This window comes from Protomyctophum bolini (genome assembly GCF_963924005.1).
Source record: "Protomyctophum bolini genome assembly, chromosome: 14".
Taxonomy (NCBI): Eukaryota; Metazoa; Chordata; class Actinopteri; order Myctophiformes; family Myctophidae; genus Protomyctophum; species Protomyctophum bolini.
This window is the reverse complement of record NC_137875.1, coordinates 22,108,683-22,131,758: the sequence shown is the minus strand read 5'-3', so window position 1 is coordinate 22,131,758 and position 23,076 is coordinate 22,108,683. Positions and strand designations below refer to the sequence as shown.

The following is a 23,076-nucleotide window of genomic DNA, read 5'->3' as shown; positions in this document are numbered from 1 at the left end:
TAAATACAGACATTTAGAAGGAATAAGCAAAATCCAATTCGTCCCCTTCCTTGTTTGTGTCTTCTCCTGCGAGAGCGGAGAGACGGAGAGAACGCTGCAGATTCTGAAAGTGACGTGTGAGGCGGGGGCGGTCCTGGTGTGGGCTGAGAGCTGGTGTCTGATTGGCTTGCCACATCTTTTCCGAACATGTTTTAATTGGCTAGTGGCCACATCTTTTGGCCACGTGACCAACTTTACAATTGTTAAAATAGATAAAGAGTAATGGTATAAAGACCAGTGTATTCTTTGTTAACCAATTATATTTCATTTTTAATAAAGTACATAGTGCAAAAAAAAAAGTATCAACTTCATATACTGTATTGCTACATTATAGTTTATTCATACAAATTAAATTTCATATAGTTGTCAGCAGCCAGCTAGGCCCTAAATATATTGCATCGCTGTACCATAAAATGTTCCCATCATTCAATCACATACAAAAAGACATACAAATTAATTGCACGTTTATGTACGTTTGACGTACAATCAGTTTCCCTTTTAACACTGAACTATGGGAAAATATTTGGAATATAAGGCAGGGGAATCCATCTCTTTTGAGAATACATAATGGCATGTGGGTTTAAATACCATTCGCAGCAGGATTTCTCATCTTACACTTAAATGTTCATTATATCAAAAGATGTGATTCTTAATTTTGCAACCATTGCAATCAACTACAGTACAAGAAACAGGAAGGGAAAAAAAAGGTTTTGGAATGGATGAACTATGGTAATTATAAGGCATATTTGGCAGATTTCTGTAGTGTCCTTAGTAAGTTGGCCTCCATATTAGACCGAGGTTCCTTCCTTCAATTCCACATACTCTCCCTGTAAAAAACAAACAAACACAGAAGATGAGTAAAACACTAATGCAGACCAAAACCAAATTGGAAATGTGCCTGTATCCACTACACCAGTGGTTCCCAAACCTTTTCATGTCAAGGACCCCCAAATCAACATTTATTAGGCCACGGACCCCCCATTTGAAAACGTATGCCAGTGACCCCTATAAGGGAGGATTTCTACGGCTCTAGTGATTTCTACGGCTCTAGTGATTCCAAAACATATTAATATCATGGACCCCCAGTTTGACACGCATTATGCTACGGACCCCCAATTTAATGGCATTTCTATCTCTGGTACCCAAATTTATATTGTAAAACCACTGTTAATTTAACTCTGAGAGTGTACAAATGGAACCAAATGGACCCGTACATAGGGTCCAGTCACAGACCCATAAGGGTCCATTTGGTTCCAAACTATCTCTAATTGAGCCAAGTACCCCCTGGAACCCACTTTGGGAACCACTGCACTACACTGCTGGTCCTGTCACCTTGTCCTGCTGGTGCTCCTGTAGTGTCCGTACAGCGTCTCTCTCTTTGGTAAGCTGCTCCTGGGTAGATTTAAGGAGCTGCTGCAGCTTGGTGGCTGCTTGGCCCAGGTCTTTAGACAGCTTCTTCTCCTTCTCCAGACGTTCCTGTATTTGTGAGTGATGGAAAACATTACTCCCCATTTTACGCTTGGTCGTATCAACAAACATGATGGTGTCGCGTAGGGATGTCCTGATCTGATCAGGTGATTAGAAATCGGAAGCCGATCATGTCATTTTCAAATGATCGGGAGAAATAAATCGGAGACTCTTTTTTTATTTCAAAAAAAATAGTGCGTCTAAAAAGGATTGTGTCTAATGTAAATCTCAAAGAAAGATGTATACACAATGATATTTTGTGAAAACTGTCATGTTTATGCTTGATGTTTGTCTTTCTGGGGCATCTAATTAACCAATAGATAATTATTCTTGCTATGATTCCCTGCTTTCATATAACTAGAGTGACATACATTTCTCACATGGCATAAGTGTAGTATAAAATATAAAGATCGGATCGGGAAAGATCGGTAATCGGCATGTCTTAAAATCAAATGATAGGAATCGGATCTGGAGCAAAAATAACGTGATCGGGACATCCCTAGTGTCGTGTGTAGACTGTAGAGTCAGTAATTTTTTGGCAACATTTGTCCTTATAATGAGATGGCCAAAGGACATTGCAAAACAAATAGGGTGAAGACTCGTGATTGGGACATCAAGACCTAGTTGGTTGTAGGTTTTGTTACAGCACCTTTAGCTGGGCGATGTCCTCTGTATCTGCCTGTGGGGCGTCTCCAGCAGCCTTCAGGAGGTCTAGCTGGGCCTGAAGTTCTGACACCGCAGTCTGGGCCTGGAATGTGAACAGTGCAATGGATGTTGAAATAGGCGATCACTGCTCAAAATCAGTTCACTGGTCTACTGTGGCTCGTCATGTGAATATACAAATGTGTGTGTGAAACAGGTCTGCCTATGCCGCAACATTTCAAATGATAGTATTCTATACGATTGCATCTTTGCATTGTAAATGCATGTAAAAGGCACACAGCCCTAACCTACTACACATGCGCATGGTGCCCGTTTACAAATGACTAAAACTGAGATGCAAAAGGAGACAGATCTGATCAAAGGACAAGGTATCGAATATGGGAATTCAGTTGGTTTCTACGTAGTTCGGTTTTTAGGCATACAGATGGTAAATTGCTACTTGACTGTACCTCTTGAGGGTTTGTAATTTGAGAAGTACTATTATTTCTTTTTTGTATTTCCTTACTTAAAGGACCACTTAAAGGACCTTTCAACCCAGCTTCATATAATAGGTCCTCAGTAATAATCATGATAAAATGGCACACATTTTTTCAGAAACCCGTCCACCAGTGACATCATCGATGGGGAATCCAAGCTAATAGAAACTGCAAGGTTTCTAGTCCTGAAAAGTTGCAATGCAAAAATGAAAGCCATCGTTCTCACGATAATAAAAATCAAAACATTCTTGTAAAAAAAATCTGCCTAACGATGATGTCACTGGTGGACGGGTTTCTGAACTGCCCACAGCCTTCCTATGAGACACAGACTGAGTAGGAAAAAATGGTGGCATTTTCTCATGATTATTAGTGAGGACACATTATGTGAAGATAGGTTGAAAAGTGGCCCTTTAATGTTTACAACTTTGATGTTGTATTATTGTTAAGGCATATTTTGTTATATTGTGTAATTGTAATGTGATTTACATGATTAATAGGTCACATCCACCTAGGCAGGGCAAATGCTGATGAAGGCCGAAACGCGTCTGTTTGTGTCATGACTGCTGCTACGGTTAAAAAAAAAAATAATAATAATAATCACCTAGTGAGTGCAGACCATTTCAATAGACAGTCCTATCTATTGACAGACTACAGCATACTCAGCTCCGGACCTTCGTCCACTAGTATTTGAATGGAATATAACTAGAATAATCTTCAGTGTTTGGAAAATGTAGAAAATCAGTACTCTTCCTTTACCTGTTCATACTCTTCGGAGAGTTGCAGTCTCAGAACCTCCTCCCCTTGCAATTTCTCTGTCAACTGACTCAACTCACAGTGAACCTGGTGACACACACAGACCGCATTAAGACACTCACAGGCAAACATTTGCCAGTCTCTGCCTGCCACACACACACACACACACACAAACACAACTTCAACCTGTGTGCCATGTTAGTTTTCATTTCAACCTGCAGCACGCACAAAAGTTATAATCAAAAAACAATTAGTTGCCGTTAAGAATTGTTAAAAAGAAATCAATGAAAAGTTAGCAGGATAAAATGAGCATGCTAAACCAGTGGTTTTCAACCCTTTTCATATCAAGGCCCAATTCTCATTCAAGAGTTTTTTTGGTTTCACTCAAGAGTTAAAGATCTATAAGGGTCCATTTGGTTACTAAACTCTCCATCATTTAGCTGGGGACCACCTGGAACCCCCTCAAGGACCACTGGTGGTCCCCGAACCACTGGTTGAGAACCACTGTGCTACACATAGGGTAAAGAAACGGCAGTGGTTAGGATTAAGTGAAGCAAAGAGCACTTGGTCAACACAAACGGTGCATAACATAAACAGCTGCTAGATAAGGGAGGTACTGGACAGACTGGAAATACTGCATACATTCTCCGTAAGTGGCTTTTATTATTACTCATTGCCCACATCCTTGTGGCAAGTTCCTGGAACAAGGACAGACTTTTTAGCTAGGTCTGGAGGGCCTATAGTTGTAGTTGACGCCTACAACTGTTGGTGTAGCTCTCAAAGACTGGACCAATCTTAGCTTGGTGTAAAAATTACTGCAGGACCTAGCTCAGCTTAGACTTTTACAATAAGATTTATACTCCCTTTGTACGATGCACCACGTACCAAAAACGCATCGTGATCCGACAGGTTGTCAGTTTGTAGATTGACTATTTTTGGTATGGCATACGACAAAGTATAAATCAGGCTAAATTGACAGGAGAGATCTTTTGAGTGTGTGGACTGGGTTAAGTGGCTGTCCGCTGTCCAATACCCTCCCAACATGATGTGAAGGGTGCTCGACTATGACCTGTGCACCTTAACCTGACTGGGTTGAATCTCAGTTGGCCCGTTCTGCTCTTGCTGAGCACGCTTCGAAACCTCGCTCAGCTGATCTCTGACCTGAAACGGGAAGCTTGTGCTCGTCACAGGATACATAACCCCAGTCAATCACCAATGGAGGACCCGAGTGCTGATGTCAAACTCACGCCCCCGGGGTGATAAGATAAAGCAACGTTTCCTTTCAAAATTATAACCTTCCCGGATTCGCTCTCCCGAACAAGGGATAGTTGTGTTAGTGTAGATGCCCGACAATTAAAAGACGGATGCGCCACGGTAGGTTCGAAGCCCCAACACCACCCATAAAAAAATAATCTCTTAAAAATAAGTCTTCCAAAAAGAAAATGTCCAGGCAAGTGATTTAAGAAAGTAATGGGTTTTAAAAATGTCTTTATGACCCAGGGTGTGTGATTTAGACATCAGCCTTCAGTAATCTACTGGCTTTGTTTTACACATCACCGTTTAACATCCTCTTACATACAGTATCAAGTATGTATAGTATAACAATTTAATTTAATTTAATTATTATTTACTTGACAACACATATTTTTTGCTTGAACACTGTAGACTGAATGATGTAAATGATCAATAATACCTGTGCCAGTTCATTCTTGTGCGCCTGAGCCACCTTCTGGGCTGATTCTAGCTGGACTTGACACTCCGACAGAATGAGCTTCAGCTAGAAACACAGCAGACAACTTCATTTGAGTCTGTGTGCACAACAACAGAATATAGAATGAAAATAATACAAACCACATATACAGGCCAAGGAACTTTCCATTTACCTGTGTCATCTCCTCAGAGCTCTCCTGACTCTCTGAAGGGGTAGACTCTGCCTGCTTCTCCAGCTGGGCCTCAAGAAGAATCAGCTGTTCCTTCAACTACAGGAGACGCCAGAAAACAGAAGATCCATTACCTAATACCCCACACCCATAAACACCCACCCACCCCCACACACGTAAACAGCAATCTGGGAACCCATCTGCAAAACAAATGTCTCGAGAGACTACTTAAACTCTAACGCTATATTTAGTTGAACAAGTTCCCAGGGGGCCCAATCAATTTTTCCCCATTACACCCAAATCTCTTTGGCAAAAGTAGCTGATCTACAAGCTCACAATATGTCGTCTTGTGAGCTTGTAGATCGACTATTTCCACAGAATGTTCACCCTAGAATGGGGTAGAAAAGCTTGCCGGAACAGGTTTTAAAATTCTCACCTGTTCCATACTTTGGCTTTCAGTCTTCACACTCTGAACTTCCCTCTCCAAGGTAAGCACCTTCTCCTGAGCCTGGTGGAGGTGTATTAGTGAATAATGGTTAGGTCAAAACGCCGTGGTTACAGTCGATTCCACTTGGGATAAAGATACATAGCGCTAGTACTCACCACACTCACTTGGTCCTCAGAGTCAGCCAGTTTAGACTTCCATACCAGCTCTTCTTCCTCCACACTCTTCTGCAGGTCTTTAAGCATACCTTCCTGAGGACAAGGAATGCAGATCTATGTATATACTGTGTAGAGTCAGAGTGTATGCGTGTGTATACATGTCACACTTGTCTGAAAGTTTGAAGTGAAGCTCAATATATACTTCATCTCACAACAGTGTTGCTTGCAGACCAGGTCAGTTCTCGTCAACAAGCGACACAGTTGTGCGACAGACTGTAAATTAGGCCTAAGTAACGTACTGTTTCAGCCAGGACTGTCCTGTACTGATCACACTCAGCCTGCAGTGTGCTGTGACTCTCCTGAGCCTCTTTCAGCTTCTCCATCAACTCCTGGGAAAGAACAGTACATCATTACTTCTGCTTCACTGCGATATTCAAACCACAAGGTCCATCAACAACGTCATCGTGGCTTACCGGTAGCTCAGCACTCGTCTGAGACTCCTGACTCTGCTGACTCTGACTGTGAGAGGAATCTTCGTGTGCTCTCTGTGCAAAGACTTGCAACCAGTTGGGCTTCAACAAGGAAAAGTGCATGATTAAATGACATGCATGATTTTTAATGTACACATTTTATACTTTTCTAAAATCTGAGCAAGGTTTCCTACCTGCTCTGTTTCTATAGGTATCTGTGGGAAGAGTGTCTGCAGAGTTTCTTTGGTTTCAGTTTGAAATGTTGCCAGCTGTGGGATCAAGAGAGATGGGGTCAGGACAGCGATTATGAAGAACAAAGCTGTAAATACCACTGTCACTCCAGCAAACACTAACAGATAAAAGGCTTACGCTGTCCAGGGCCTTTGAGTTTTCCCTGGCTTCTCTCAGCTCCTCTTGTAGTGATGTCACCAGGACATCTCTCTCACTTAGACTGGTCACATGGCCAAAATGACAGAACAGTTAAATGTCACATTTAAGTAATTAAGATTCATTGTTGTGAGATTTAACGTTTGGTTGATTTCAGATACTTCACATTATTTACCTGTTCTGCAGTAGTTCCAGCTCTGCAGAGTTGTCCGTTTGCTAGCAGAAACAGAGTAACATTTTTAATTAGGACTGAAGGTGCTTTTGGTGAATAAAGAAAGAGAAACAGCACAGCGATGGCAAAACTTACAGGTGTGTTTTTAAGTTTCTCCATTTCTTCTTGAATATTTTTAAGTTCTTCTTGAAGTGATGCCACAAGGCTGGCATCTTCACTAAAATGAAAAGGAAATATTTGTATAAACATTATATCATTTAAAAAAAGAAAAGTGTAACTAATGAGAAACCAAGTTGCAACAGTAAAGAAATAATCAGAACCAAAGCATGTGGTTATTCAACAACAAAGTACCTGTTGGTTGTCAGCTCAGTCTCAACAGCAGTGTTCTCCTGCTAGGACAAAAAATTATGGTGATTAGCTAGCAGGGCTAAAGTATACTTGAATAGGCCTGGGCCGTGGATCAGCGGTCCAGGCACCTTGGCTGGTAAATGGTAATCCAGTCTGGCAGTGTGCCGTGGGTTCGACTCCTGATCCCGATGGCCCTTACTGCATGTCACCCCTCCCCATCTCTCTGCCCATTTCTTGTCAGTGTCTCGGCGAAAGCCGCAAAAAAACTTTAAAAAAAAAAAATTTAAGGAAAAAAAAAAGTATACTTGAATAGGCTATTGACAACAATTTATTATGCATATTCACAGAATTGGGTATGACAAGAAAAAAAAAGAAAAAACATTTACTAAAAATAAATCCATGAATGTCTTTGTCTGCCCGCGTTGATTATTCTGTTAAATTACAGTAAAATAACTACAAAAGCAACATTTTACAAAATTATCGCTTTCACAAGGAGTCACTCCACAACACTTGTATTTCCCCTAATCATGACAAATGGAATATTCCCAGGTTCAGTGGGTCAGCACAGGTGCAATGCATCATTATTATTAGCAAGGATCAGAGGCAAGGAAAGAGGCACTGTCTGGCAGAGAGTCTGCTTACTTGGTCAAATGAAAAGGAAGCCGATTTGATTGTGGCGTTTTGAATTCAAATCGAAACATTGGAAAAGGATAGAAATGGACATAGCTAGAAATGGACATAGCAACATTTGGACTTTGTTGCCACATTGACCTCCGTACGGTGGAAATGTTTTGAGTGACAGCTCACAGCCACACATCACAGCCATCAGAAGCGGTGGTAAATACAATTCCAGTTTCCTTCTTTGCATTTGGTGGTTGTTAAGACAGTGCTCCATTGGGGACAATATTGTTGTTGTGGCTTGTGTTGTGCGCACAACAGCGTGCTGGTTTGCCGCGATTGCGGGAGGTTCGGCTGCTGCACATGTACCACTGTGGCTATTGTTGTGCTGTTGAATTGGAAATGCATTGCAAAGGTCTGGGAGTGACGTTAAATAGCTTGCTGTGTATTCCTGATGAATGTTGGAAATGTCAAAAAAGATGATTTGAGGCATTTTGTTCAAAATGGACTAATCCTGCAAAGTTTGGAAGGCAATCTTAGCCAATCGGGATAGACTATGGGGAATCGGACAGATGCGTATTGATCTCATTACTATGGAGATGACGTATACCAATTTGCGTGACGTATGGATAAAATATGTATACGAGTAATCTGCCTCATGGTGACACTTTAACCGGCAGATGTGGCATTTCTTCCTGGGCCTAGTGGGAATGTGTGTGCAAAGTTTGGCATCGACTGGGTTAACAGTGCCGGAGATTAGCTGTACACAGACGGACGGACGCACACACGGAAAGAGTGCAAAACATACTCTCTCCCCATGCCGTCGGCCTGGTGGAGACAAACCATACATAACCGCAAAATTGTTGTGCGCGCAACGGCCGCCTCATGTTGTGACCTTGCCATAAGGAGCTTTTCCTGAATTGACACTATTGCATTATTCAACCAATATCAAGATGCTGCTACAGTGTCCATTTGGTTACATTACCATTACAAATGGCTAAATTGACATTGAGGATTTTACAGTGTAAAACGTTATCTTTGTGGTGACAGTATTTACCGTAACCTCCGGCTTCAACTGTAGCTGCTTCAGTTCCTCGTGGAGTGAGGCCAACTGATCATCCTTCTCTTGGATGCTGAGAGAAGAAGGCATTTCATTAAGTGCAAAAACTCTGGATCTTAAAAAGGAAAACTACTGTATATTGACCCCAAAGGACTTGCCACGGGGTCTATTTTGCAGTAGTAAAATGTTCCTATATATTAGTCTGGAGTTGTCCTTTAACATTAAATTGCAGTAGGCTCACAACAACTGACATACCTGATCTTCAGCTGCTGTACTTCTGTGGTGTCCACCTGTCAATTTAAAAGTCATAAAGACGTTCTTAGAAGTGTAAACTGTGGCCCGGGTGGCTGGCGTAGCTGTCTCGGCACCTAGGCTGGTAATCCAGCCTGACTGTGTGCTGTGGGTTCAAATCCCAATCCCAATTACCTTTGCTTCGTGTCACCCCCCCCCCCCCCCCGCCTCCCTTCCTGTCACCCTACTGTTAATCTATCAATGAAGGCAGAAAAAGGCCCCAGAAATATGAAGAATATGAAATAAATGGTCAATGTGGCAGGGTTAAGGGTGGCTGTCTCCATGGAGTCCTAGGCTCCAACAAAGTTCTGGCAGTGTATGAAATGTTAATCGTGTAGTCTGACACATGTAGTAGTGCCACCGCAATGCATGAGTGCTGAGTGGGTACGGTGTGACATAGAACCATTTATTTATTTATTTTTTACTTTTGCTTTCGACAGGACTGAAAGCAAAATATCAACTCGGTCACACGGATATGTTTACACACAGCTGACAAAAATCACCAAGTCTGTAACTTCCTTTGTTCAAATGTCTTTGGCAAAGTCAGTTAAGTTGGACAACTTCTGCACAGACTATTACCTGGCTGGACTCTGTTGTTTTACTCTGACTGGCCTCTAGCAATGAGTTGATGGAGGCCACCTGCTGTTCCAGTTGGCTCTTCTCCAGCCGTGTCTGCTCTAGCTGGACATTGAGGGCATCTGCCTGTGCAGTGCGCTCACCCAGCTCAGCTTCAATGCTCCCCAAACGCACCTGGAGCTCTGCAGACACACAAATCAGTCAATAAATACTCCAGAGTCCAAATCATACTACCAATACTTTGTGTATTCTACAACACGCTCACCACCGCTCATTAGCTGCAAACAATCTACTAAGGAGAGTATAATTCTACTCCATTTGATATGGAACGGCACATTCTCATAATACATTTGTTGCTTCTAAAAATGAATTTAGAGTAGACGATACATTTATGTTAAAATGAGGCGCAAAACTATGGTAAGTGCAAGTTATCTTGCTCTCTTTATCATTGGTTACCAATACTTAGACATTTATTGTGCCACTCAGTAAAAAGAAAATACTTAAAAAAAAAAAAAACTGATTAAAGTGTCACCATGTAAAGTAGTGTAGGAAGGAGACTGTATCATTGACATACCGGTATTCTCCCAGAAGTGATTTCAAAATCAAAATGCTTTTTTCCTACTGGGAGTGGGTCGATTCATTCCTAACGCTTATGTACTTTTGTTTTAGGCAGCACCGTTTTCTCTTTGTTTGAGCTCAAAACCCTCCAGGGTTTACAACCACATTATACACGTTATTCAATAGCATAAACACAATGACACAACCAAAATGCATCACTGTTATTTTGAGAAAGTTGGTTTGCCTGCATCAAGCATAAATAATCACTTTAAAGATTTTAAGTGGACTGCCTGACCAGAGTAGGTACTGCTGTCCTGCTGGGCATTCTCCACACTGGCCTGCAGGCTGCCGTTGAGAGTCTGCGCAGTCCTGAGCTCCTCACACACCTCCTCATGTCTCCTCTGCAAAGCCTTCTCACTTTCTGCATGGCTGGCCTGATGGAACAACAATATGCATTAGTCAAACAGCAGAGGGCAGCAGAGACCGTTTGATTGTTCACCTCTTGTAGGGATGTTGATCTGTCTGGAGTTCATGTGAATCACAATCTTTCTGTCAAAGACTTGTTGTTTTCTTGCCGTCAAAAAGAGCTAAAAGGTGAAGTATAGTACATCACTGGAGAGGTCATGTGAGAGTCACAGTACTTTGGCATGTGCATACTTTGAGGAATTGAGAAAGCGGTTTTCCTGCACACAGCATGTCACAGTTTGGGGCTAAGTTATAAAAATTAAATAAAAAGAACATAAAACATTGTTTACAGTACGTAAATTGTTTTCGGAAATGCTGAAAATGCACATTGGACTCCCCTATGAGGTTCCAGGTTAGTCCTCTGAGGTCAAAGAACTATCACAACCCAACAAACTTGAATTACCATTAAAGAGCCTTGGCCACATCATGTTCGTATACCGGCTATCGACCTATGCCATTGCACAATATGTTGATACACCTGTAACTGTTGGAAAGGGAAGCTGGTAAATGATTAGACAACCCCCAACACTTGACTGTCAGGAAGCACTGACTCACTTGCTCCCCACTGAGTCTGACTGACCATGCATTCTGCTATATAGTGCACAGCAAAATCCTCATTCCTATTTATCGAATAGAAATTTACATTTTAAATCACATCAACGTTTTTCAAATAGATCTTTTGTACAAAGATCTCCGTCAAAACTTTGGTAGACCCATTCGGTCAGGCTCTATTTAACAGACACTTATAGATGGCTGTAGTAGTGGAGTGATGCTTGGGCACGCACGCATTCCAGCTGGCGATGAAAAGCATTTCCCCCACAGCCCCATTATTGTGTGGCTGCATTCCAGCAAAGCCCACGGCTGTGTGATTACAACACCATCAACCTTCACACAGCATGGCATTAAGGGGGGGGGGGGGGGGGGGGGGTAGTAGAGGGACAGGTGGACAAGGCCTGGGCTTGCAGATATACTAGCTGTTCCGACAAGAATGGGGAATTCTATCAAAGCTGTATTCAACATACTAGAATGACGCTGACCACAGTGTGTCGTTAACACTTAATGGGAGTGTTGAAGCAAATGATTATTTTTATTTTATGTATTGTTTTTGACACCCGTTGCTTGGGCTATGTAATAGTTTCCACAGCAGTGTGGAACCCCTCGAGTAAGGAATGAGGGAGAGATGGACAAGGGGAATTGTTTGGACGCCTGAGCGAAGACGGCAGTCGGCAGCAAACAGTTTTTTTTTTACCACAATAGAACACGATTAATTAATTTTACATTTTGTTGAACTCTCACATTTACACCGATTTATTTATACACACAGGCGAAGCTGATCGTTTGATCGTTTTAGGTTTGTTTGTTATTAAACAACGCTGTGATTATTAACACTGGAACTATACCGTCTCCGCGCTGGCTGGCAACTTAAGTCTCCATAACAGGGAGAACTGTATTACAGACAGTAGTGTTGCTTGCTTGCAATATTTTGTAAAAGCTTAAAAAAAGGCTTCTCAGACTTGTTATGGTCTGGTGGTAGTCTACATAGACTGTAAATTATTTGCATTAAAAGGGAATGCTCCTCCTCAAGTTCCTACACAATAGAATGTACAGTGGAGGGCAGTAGTGAGCAGCAAGAGGATATTTGATTTTAAGTGCTGCTCTGTTGGTTGGTTTAGAGCAGAAAAATAATATCCCATTGAAAGTCTGACCTACTGCAGCCCTGTACAAATTTTGTTTTCAAAATAAAATACACTTTACCAGCACTGTTTATCTTGACTGGCCACATGGCACAGCAGGAACCAAATGAGGGATACGACAAAGAAATTACAGTAAGCTTGCACACTTATGACTCATGCAGCAACTGTGGGTGGAGGGCTAGTTCACAGGAAAATCATGTGATGCCAAGTAGCAGGCTAGCAGCCATACTATTTACTGCATGCCATGCAGCATAATAATTTAAGATCTGTTTAAAAGGCTATCAACTTTGACCAACTGATGTTAGATTAATACTGTAATTAGCATTTCCCCAACTCTAGGACTTTAGAAAACAAATCTTTAATGTCAACGACCCCCAGTTTGTCGGGGTCCCCAAATGGACCCGTAAAGGTCCATTTGGTGGAATTTTGAACCCCTGATGTTAGATTAATACTGTAAAGCATTTCCTCCAACTCTCAACTTTAGAAAATAAACTTCCTTTACATTCTTAAATGTCACTTTGCACAACACATACTGTACTGTACTGTAGGGGAAACAAACGGTTGTGATTAGGTTTCCTTAGAACTGCATTATGTAAGCGTTGTGACATCAGGCTTGGGCTCGAGCACAGTTTCTCAATGCCGTGTCCAGGGGCCACCAGGGGTTCAAAATTCCACCAAATGGACCTTTTACGGGTCCATTTGAACACTCTGAATTAAATAAACACTGAGGGTTTTAAAGTGTAGATTGGGGTACCAGAGATTTATTTTTTATCAAACTGGGGGTCGTTGACATTCAAAAGGTTGAGAATCACTGCCAGTAGGGAGATGCTCTGTCTGCTTTACTGATCTTTATTATCGAAGGGGTATTTAATTTTGTCGAGAAGTCATTGTAATGCAGTCAGACAGTGAACAGGAACATGCATACCATGCTTGTTGATGCAGTTGCAGTCACCCCTTTACTGGCTCCCTCCCAAAATTACTTTCCTTGTGAAATCTTCAATCCCTGTTATAAGTAATGTTTTAGCGCCGTGTTGGGCAGTTAAGCTTTCATTATTTTTGCACCAGGTCTGTTTGCGTATAAATACGGACCCCAACGTATACTCTGTGTATATAATGGTTGAGCCCCACGGCAGCTTTTAACATTGGTCCGGTTGCTATGGGACTGATGGGACGTTACAACTTTTCTCAGTTTACCTCAATTCAAAGCAGGATTTTCAAACCTCCATCAGTCGGAATTTTGGAGAGCTGTCCTTGGTGAATCTTCTGCCATCCAAAGTTCGGATGTCATTTGTGACTTTGTACCGCATCGCTCCCAACATTTAAACGTCTCTGACGACAGGTAAACAGTGTGTACTTGCGCTAATACCAGTAAGACGTGCAAACGCGGGAAGCGAACGCAGCTGAGACCCTGCAGATCATGTCTGTCTGTCTGTCTGTGTGTCTGTCCCGCTGTTACTGTATATGTGGACCTGGCCCCTTTTGTGCCCATATATGGAGCCGAGTGGACCTGGCCCCTTTTGTGCCCATATATGGAGCTGAGTGATTGCTGATGCAACACACTCCATATTTGGATAGCGGGACAGACACACACACACACACACACACACAGACACACAGACAGACATGATCTGCTAGGTCTCATAGTAAGTGCTCACTGCGTTCGCAAATAGCAAAGTGTGTGTGTTGATGTTGAGTGTGTGCGTGTGGTGCGGGAAAACTCCTTCTCTTAAAGTGGATGCTGATGGAATTAAGCAGGATGTTGCAGTAAGACAGCATCACTGTTCGGTCAGTGGTAATGGTGTTGATATATACTCTGCCACACAGAGCTAGTCTTACCTGCAGTTTCTCTGTGGCGGCGACATTGGCCTCCAAACGTCTCCTGGCGTTCTCTTCAGTCTGCAGGCTGTCCGTCTTCTCGGAAAGCTCCTTGGTCAGCTTGGTACAGTCCTGACGTAGCTTGGCCAGCTCTGCGTTTTGTCTGCAGGGGCCAGAGGGGGGGGGAATGGTGACAGAGTCAGGACACGTGCCTTGCTCAAACACAGGCTATTTTAGTTTCCAGTTTTCAAAATTTCCAAATGGCAAAAATGGCCAAGCTCACAACTTGCAGAGCAGAATTGTCGATTGGCTACTCTTTCATTAATTCATTCATGTGGCGCCATAGTATGAAATATGGCTTAAAGTGGTTAATGCCGGCCCCCAGTTTCTCAGAAAATCGCGCTCCACAGACATACAACTTTAAAATTCTAATTATACACTGTAGGCTACAGCAACCCAAAAGTAACCCAACCAAATCTCAGTGTTTAGAAGTAAAATGTAGGCCATTATAGATCTGCAAACCGGCTCTTAGTTACTGTCATTTCCCTCTTCCCACACGAATGCAAAGGTCCTCCCATCATGCCCTTCCCCCGGGGCTGGAAACACTCACTTGCTCTCAGCCTGACTGGTAGCTTGGTTGAGGGCGTCACGGAGGATGGAGTTCTCCTGCTGGACACGGGTCAGCTGGGCATTGGGGCCTTTCTCCAGTTGGTCCTGCAGGCTAAGGATCTGACCCAGGAACAATGATGCGAGAGAGTTAACTTGCTGGTAAATGACATTCTGTAAGTGTAACTATGTGCCATTGATGGCTGCATTGGAAATACAGAAAACATCCAGCGGCCATATGAAATGTAACTATTGAGTACTCAAGACTCATTGAGCCCTGCTTAAAAATCTGTTTGGAAATGACGCAGCTGTAAGCTCTGTTGTCTAGAACTGGATTTGTCCAGGATATATCCTCAAATGGTAACCAATAATAGCTCATGCTGCTAGTACGTGTATTATGTCATGAAACAGATGACACACCTTCATTCCCTGCCTGGTGAAGTAACAGTGAAATGTAAGAAAAATGTGGAAGTTGGTTTGTAGTTCGAAATGTAATCCATCACATTTTATGATCTGAATTATACAATGACAGTAAATCATGACAGTTTTCTGAAGGACCCCAAAAAAATTATGTATTTGGCCGCCGACCCACTCACCCAAATATGTTGTTCCAGGTACCCCCCAGAAGCAAATATTTTAGTTAAAAATGTTTGTTGTGAAAGATATATGCAAAGATTTGCACACGTTTTCACAACAACAACAAAAAAGAGGCAGATCTACAAGCTCATAGTGCGGCACTCAGCGAGCTTGTAGATCGGCTATTTACAACAGCTAAAGTTTAAAATAATGGTTAAAGTGGTTAACTTAAAATATATACGGTGACACAGACGTGTCCTCAGGTCGAAATGGGTTAAAAATGATTGTTTATGAAAGCTGACCTTAGCACTGAGCTTCTGGGTCTGGGCCACATGGTCCTGGTAACTGGCCTGCATGCGAGCCTGCACAGCAATCATCTCTTGTTCTCGCTTGCTCAGCTGGGAGCTCAGTCTGGTCTCCACACTGGCCACCTTGGACTTCTCGGTAGCCAGCTCCTAAGTGACAAGAGGCAAGACCGTCAGTCAGTGTTAAATTTGACAGCAAACTGTCATCGTTTAGGTCTTTTGAATAAAATTTAGTTTTTGTTGTATTTTAGTCATCTGAAATGTTAGTTTTAGTCGACTAAATCTACCTTTTTCTTTTTTGCGGGTGATGTAATGCCTGCTTTTACTCTTATATGCATGCTGAAAATAGCTGAGCTGCGACACGTTGTGAGCTTGTAGATCTGCTATTTTCAGAGTGCAACACAAAAATAAAATGGAATTGTCTTAGTTCTACTGGATCTCTTCTCCACTAGTCCCTCCCTAACATTTTAGTCTAGTTTTTATTTGTTGACTAAATTGTCAATATATGTAGTCAGCATAGTTTCTTTATTTCGTTTTAGTTGTCATCAATGAAACAACATAGACGGACATTTTTCATCAGTTTTAGTTGACAAAATTAACACCACAAGACAGTCACAGTTCGACTGAAGGCCATTAACACATCTACCAGACGGATGCTGAAAATCATAATAATAATCATAATCATAACGTGTGACTATCAGATGCACATTTAGGAAGTTTGCCTCGCTTAGTTTCCCTTTGCTGGAGGCAAACAAATGCCAATCCGTTTGCCTTGGCAGCAGGCAGACGCTGGGCAGGGTTGGCCTAATGGCCTATCATCAGCACATATTTGCTGCAGAGTTGTAGGGTGAGCAAAACCAACTCTGCTCTGTGAGAGAAAACTACACATGCTGTTTTGAATAACATTCCCCACCTTGAATTTTTATGAAATCAATGTACACTTTGATGCATGACAAACGAAAGCAAAAATAAAAAGCTGTTGCCATGTTAACCCTGGCATCTCTATTTTTGGGCACAGGAAAACATGCTAGAAAATAGCAGATCGCAATTCAACATTGAACATACATACGTACAGCTACTTTTTAAATAGTTTAAGATTTTTTTAAATAGGGCTTACGTGCTTAACTCTAGCAGCTTACTTATGGGCAACACTACTGGTGCATTTACACTGTGTATTAATAAAACAACGGTACTTATTGTAAATTAAATAGGTGGTGAACTTGTGTTGGACAAGTCTTCTGCCCACCCAGAGACGTGTCCAACCTTGGTTAGCTCTCTCTGACGATTCTTGGCAGCAGCCGCATCCTCCTGTTCAGCCGCCAGCTGTTTCTCCCTTTCATCCAGCTGCTTCTTCAAGATGGCCACTGGGTCTCCCTTCTGAGTGGCCTATACACGCGCACACACAGACACACACGGTCACGCGCGCACACACACACACACACACAGGAAAGTTGATCACCCTCCAAGTCTTGCCTTCATTCAGCCATGTGCCTAGACAGTTGTGCTAGTGTTCCAAGTATAACAGACACATCCTCTCCCTCCGGTCCAGTCTCCCATACAGTACCGTATGCCAGGTATCCTGAACGATGCCGGTCTTCTCGGACAGGATCTCGATGAGCTTCTGAGCTTCTCCCTCGCTGAACGCCATGCTGCTGATGGTAGAAACCAGGGCCTTGTAAGGCAGATACAGCGGGCCATCCACAGAGTCCACCACTGAGACAGAGAGAGAGGGAGAGAGACGGACACCATAGTGTTCAGTTCCAGAGAAACATTTAGAAACGAAAGCGGTAAAGAATGGTATGGGAAGACATACCAACAAAACACAGTCATAATAAACTCTCAAGGTCCAGGCAGTTTCAATGTTGATTCATTTCATGGCTACGCTGAAGAGTAAAAGCCAAGCATTTTTTGAGTGCCTCACCAGACTGCCACCACAACAGTGCCTCGGGCAATGGCTGGGTTGCGAGCTCTCACTCTGCCTTTGAGCAGGCTACGGCTGGCGAAGTGATGGGGCACTGTGGCACCACTGCACCAGGCAGAGACAGCCCTCTGGCAGAGGAGAGACCCCTCCATTGTTGGGGCACTGAGAGGCTTTGTCAGTTAACAAAACAGGGCAGTGGTGTTTAGACAGGCCAGTGCGCTATGCCCTCCAGTCCAGAGTGGCGTGCCAGACATTGCCCACCTCTGTTCACTGGCACAACTTCGCATTGGATGGGATGATGCACACACTAGAGGTTCATCAGGAGATTGTGTGCGTCTTTAAAAGTGTTTGTGTGCGCGTGTGCGTGCGTGTGTGTGTGTGTGTGTGTGTGTGTGTGTGTGTGTGTGTGTGTGTTCTAAACACCAGACATTTGAGAACTATACTATCATGCACTTCCTGCCCAGACAACCATTTCCATCCATTCAAAAGAATAGGCTAATTAACATCCTGTCACTTATCTGGAATCAAGCCCAAATGACCCACATGGCCATTTGTCCTGCTGAATAAAGGCAACTGGAATTTCTGTACACTGCATGTCTAAACCTTTATATGAGAAAGAAGTATACTTAGGCATAACATAATTTATTCTAAACAGCAACTTAAATATATTTAGCCTGTCAGTACTGAGTCACGATTGAACCTGGCAAGTTGACCAAAACAGCCAGCTCTATACTTTGTTGCCAGTGCACACACAGATATGGTGTGTGTGTGTGTGTGTGTGTGTGTGTGTGTGTGTGTGTGTGTGTGTGTGTGTGTGTGTGCGTGTGTGTGTATACAGTTCTACATAGAGTTCACAAGCTCACACATCGTGAGCTTGTGAACTCTATGTAGAGCTGGTAGATGTGCTATTTTCAGCATTACACACACGATTAAGCATTACACACAATTAAATCTGGGAGCTACATCCAGTGAATCTTTGGAATAGCGGTGTTGTTCCTACACACCTCTGAGGTTGTGTGTGTGTGGAGGGGGTTCTCCTAATTCATGTACTTTGCCTCGACTATGGTCACAACAACCTTGCTTCAAATCTGCTTACCCCACCCCTTGTTAATCCATCGACGCCTATATTTGGTCTACCGCCATCTCTGAAGCAGATCAGTTCATCTCTTCTACCTCTTATCACTTACCAGGCTCAGATTTCTTCTTGGAAGCCTTCTTCTTTGGCTCGGCAGTTTTGGGTGCAGCCACAGCAGCAGTAGGCGCAGTCTGCTGAGAGCCTACCGGCGGCACAGCCATGACTGGGACCTCCTTGGTGACGGCCTCCAGCACGGGTGCAGGCTTGGACGCAGACTTGGAAGGAGCTGGGGAGGACTTGGCCTTGGGAGTTGGGGCTGAAGACTTGGCCTGGACTGGAGCAGACTTGACTGGCACAGGTGCAGGGGCAGACACGGCTGGGGCAGGGGCAGACACGGCTGGGGCAGACACGGCTGGGGCAGGGGCAGACACGGCTGGGGCAGGGGCAGACTTGGCTGGGGCCGGGGCAGACTTGGCTGGGGCCGGGGCAGACTTGGCTGGGGCCGGGGCAGACTTGGCTGGGGCTGGAGCTTGGGCTGATTGGATAGAGGCTGGCTCCACCTTGGCAATCTTCTTCTTCTTCTTGTCTTTAGATGAGGGAACAGGTGAGACCTGAGCAACAGTCGGGCTTGGGGCAGCAGCAGTAGCCTTGAGCTGGGCATCAGGGGCTGCCGCTGGGGCTGGAATTGGTTCAGGGGCAGAGACAGGTTCAGGGACCAGAGCTACATCTACGACCGGCTCTGCTGCCAGGGCCTCTGGGATCTTTCCATTTGGCTTGTCGTCTTTCTTCTTTCCTTTGTTCTTCTTCTCAGATACCTTGTCCTTCTTCTTCTTCTCCGCGCGAAGGGGCTGCATCTTGCCCAGGTCCCGTCGCTGCTTGGCGAGGGCATCCTCGTAGGAGGTTTCCTTCATGGAGAAAGTAGATACCAGTACAATGCCAATGGCAGAGATCACCATAAATCCACCGAACACCATAATCCCAAGGGTCTGGGGGTCGTAGATATCCATCATTCTGTCTGGACTATCCTGTCAGAAGAAAGACCACAGACCATTGTCACATTTCTCGTATACAAGGCATGAGAGCTCAAAACATGTATGGAACAATATCAGTGTGTTAAACAAAGCCTTCTTAACCGTCCTTATTAACCTTGTTTCTAAACTGCTAACAGTATGCCAACCATTCATTAAAAAGGCCCAAACTAAACTTGCTTTCCCAATCCCAGCATTATTTTAACACTTTTGTTATCTTTTGTTCTTGCCTTGGAAAAACTCACCGTGACTATGTGGTTCAGTACCAGACACTTGTGAATTAGAAGTGGCTCTGATGAGGATTGCCATTTTATGAAAGATAAAGTTAAAGCTTTTTAGTATGTCTTTCTATTTCATTCTAGAACAAGATTTTTTTACAAAAATGTTTAGATTTTCATTATCGTGAGAACGATGGATTCCATTTTCGCATTGCAACTTTTCAGGACTAGAAAGCCTGCAGTTTCTATTAGCTCGTATTCCCCATCGATGATGTCACTGGAGAACGGTTTCTGAACTGCCCACAGTATATGAGACACAGACAGAGTATATGAGACACAGACTGAGTAGAAAAAAAATGATTATTAGTGAGGACCTATTATATGAAGATAGGTTGAAAAGTGGTCCTTTTATGGAAGAACCAAAATGACCCTGTGCATCCTAGAACAGCTTAATTGGCAAACAATACGAATCAGTTCAAATAAAAAAAACACCCTTTCCATTCATTAGTCAGAGTTGTTGCTATTTTACGATGCATGACGTTTGTGGCCACAAAAAAAAATCCCAGACAGACAATCCAGAACGTGTGTCTTTAGGGCGAGAAAGCGGCTGAGGTCAGGTGGGAACACCAAACCAATGGCCTCATTCACAGCAGGCATTTTGACAGGTATACGCATGTGAAAGTACCGGTAAGTATACTAACACCATTAATTGTGGGTTTGTTTCATTCGGTATGACAGCACTAAGCTAACTGTACATATATAGTATAAACATGTACTATGTTTGTAACTCAGTTGTAACTCGGCGTGAGATGATTCATGATTTGGCTCCATTGAGTAAAAATTCACGCAACTTCCCTCAGAATGGTTCATATAATTATACTTAAAAAGTAAGTATTTGAGCTGCAAACATTCTATGAGTGAATCTTCTCATTCATTGAGAAAATAATTAACACTGAGGTTCCATGTTTTCTTTTACACAGACAGACTGCAGTATTACTCAAACACGAACACTGGAAGTTGAGTAACTTAATTTTACTAAATTGACTACAACTGTAATATATTGAAACGCTTTAATTATATAATGTGACGTGATGTTTGGAATTCGTTTCATAGAAAATATAAATGCCATACAGATCTTGAACTTCCATGTGATGCCGGGTGGTTTAAGTCAGAAGACCAGCTCACTAGAAAAGTTGTCACCATCACTGACTTGTTAGCATCCTGCCCCGGTGACACGTATCACTGCTGTTCAAATAATAAATACATACGACACCACAAAGCATTTGAACTGTCATTCAGTTGTTACCTTGTAGTAGATGATAGCTTGGATAAACTACAATTAGCAGCAGCTAGCTTAACCGAGCTAGCTGCCGTTAACCGTTAGCTAACTGAATAAAAAATAATTTCCAAGATTCCTTTACTTACGTCTCTGTGATGATGGAGATAGGCTATACGCTCGCTTCAGAGGGGATGATGAGGGTGGGCAGAGGTAAAGCTGGTGGCTTGCGGATGAAATCTCCGTTATGTACAACTACCTCTTTATCTAGCTACAAACTTGCTCTTTTCCTGCGCTTTCCTTCTGTCCAGTTGAGAAGCCGTGGGTCTGTGAAGTCGTGGCACTTTGAGCTGGCTAGACGCGCTGGCCCCGTGCCCTAGATAGCGACCATTAGACCAGAACCTAGCCGATTGGCTGTACTGAACGAGGAAGCGAAGCCTCTGGGAGTTGTAGTCCTGCTAGTCCACTCATAGAGTTATGACTGTGTGTGCGTGTGCGTGTGCGTGCCTGCGTGTCATCATCTGTGTGAAGTTGAAACTGATTCTCTTTCCTCTGGAGAAGCCTAAAGTCAAAGCTGGCCATATGAGTGAACACACTGAGGCAGGTAGATGCCAACTCGTTCATCCTCTCATGATAAAGAGAGACGATCCTGGCACTCAAAGATAACAGGAGGAATACTAAGCCTTTATTTAATTAAATTGTCACTGCCAACATGTTTCGACCATAACTGGACTTCATCAGGGTGCCCTGGAGAACACAACAATCCAGATTAAATAACATCATAATAACATAAGGCACAGCTCAAAACATTATCATGAAACTGAGAAAACAGCCAGCACACAGTAAATGTGCAAATCCTTTCACATAGGCCTATAGTTTTATTTGACCTCTCCATGGACAGAGCAAGAACTCATTTCAAAACATCAGCAAATGTAGCCTGTATCATATTGGAAAAAAAACCCCTCTCCTGAATATTGCCAATCTACAAGCTCACAACAATGCATCACCGCACTGTTTTTTTGAGGGGCACTAGCCCCTCATATGTCCACCTTGGGGGTCTGTGTAAACACAAACAAACATTGAAGACATGGTGTGATTTTATTTTTTATTTCATGTGAACAATTTAATGGTGACATGACCAAAATAGGGATGTCAGGTTGAAAGTGTTTAAGACAATCAGCAAGAGGCGTGTCGCTGTGAGCATAGCCACACCTTCTGAATGTGTAGAAAGGTCACCTAAAAGCTATTCTGACGTCCAAGCTGTGACAACGCTATGTGTACTTAAGAGTGTTTTGAATATGCCACCACACCTTCCTTTCTCTTAACACACAATAGACTGTTTTTGGCAGAAGGTTCCTACTTATAGTCCACTTGCCCGAATGTGAACCCAGGCCTGTTCAGTACACCAAAGTTTTATGTTAGAAATGTTGAGTGACCATATCATTAACAACCGTCATCACAAATGTGATGATGTCAGCACATTGCTGACATCGGCTATCTGCAATGTGGAAATTCTCTGTTACAAGTAAATGTTTGGAATTATAATATACAAATAAAAATATACTCGAGTAAGGTATTGGCATCAACATGTACCGTACTTAAAGTACCGAAAGTAAAAGTAGTCATTATGCAGAATGTCCCATTTCTGAAGTTTTCAATGTATACAAATCCTTTGAAAATAGCAGATCTACAAGCTCACAATGCGTTGTGATGCGACACATCACTCATGTAGATTT

The 23,076-nt window shown here is 42.9% G+C and overlaps 1 protein-coding gene across 5 annotated transcripts; it reads right to left on the bottom strand.

Annotated features, from left to right (window-relative positions):
* Positions 1-355: 355 nt before the first annotated feature.
* Positions 356-21,702, bottom strand: rrbp1a (ribosome binding protein 1a). 5 transcript variants are annotated; one of them, XM_080782673.1, is made up of 27 exons: positions 21,490-21,702; positions 18,931-19,843; positions 17,387-17,535; positions 17,086-17,208; positions 15,820-15,972; positions 14,946-15,064; positions 14,357-14,498; positions 10,657-10,795; positions 9,807-9,985; positions 9,192-9,226; positions 8,934-9,009; positions 7,262-7,302; positions 7,046-7,127; positions 6,914-6,954; positions 6,721-6,802; positions 6,546-6,620; positions 6,355-6,453; positions 6,181-6,270; positions 5,882-5,974; positions 5,715-5,786; positions 5,282-5,377; positions 5,092-5,175; positions 4,476-4,559; positions 3,402-3,485; positions 2,156-2,254; positions 1,372-1,515; positions 356-866 (listed from the first exon to the last, which is right to left on the bottom strand). In XM_080782673.1, the coding sequence occupies exons 2-27, from the start codon at positions 19,826-19,828 to the stop codon at positions 828-830; spliced, it is 3,318 nt and encodes a 1,105-aa protein (XP_080638799.1). In that variant the 5' UTR covers positions 19,829-19,843; positions 21,490-21,702; the 3' UTR covers positions 356-827. The 5 variants fall into 5 exon arrangements, with proteins under 5 accessions (XP_080638799.1, XP_080638801.1, XP_080638802.1 ...); XM_080782675.1 differs by having other exon boundaries at positions 4,482-4,559; XM_080782676.1 differs by having other exon boundaries at positions 5,891-5,974.
* Between the last annotated feature and the right edge of the window lie 1,374 nt (positions 21,703-23,076).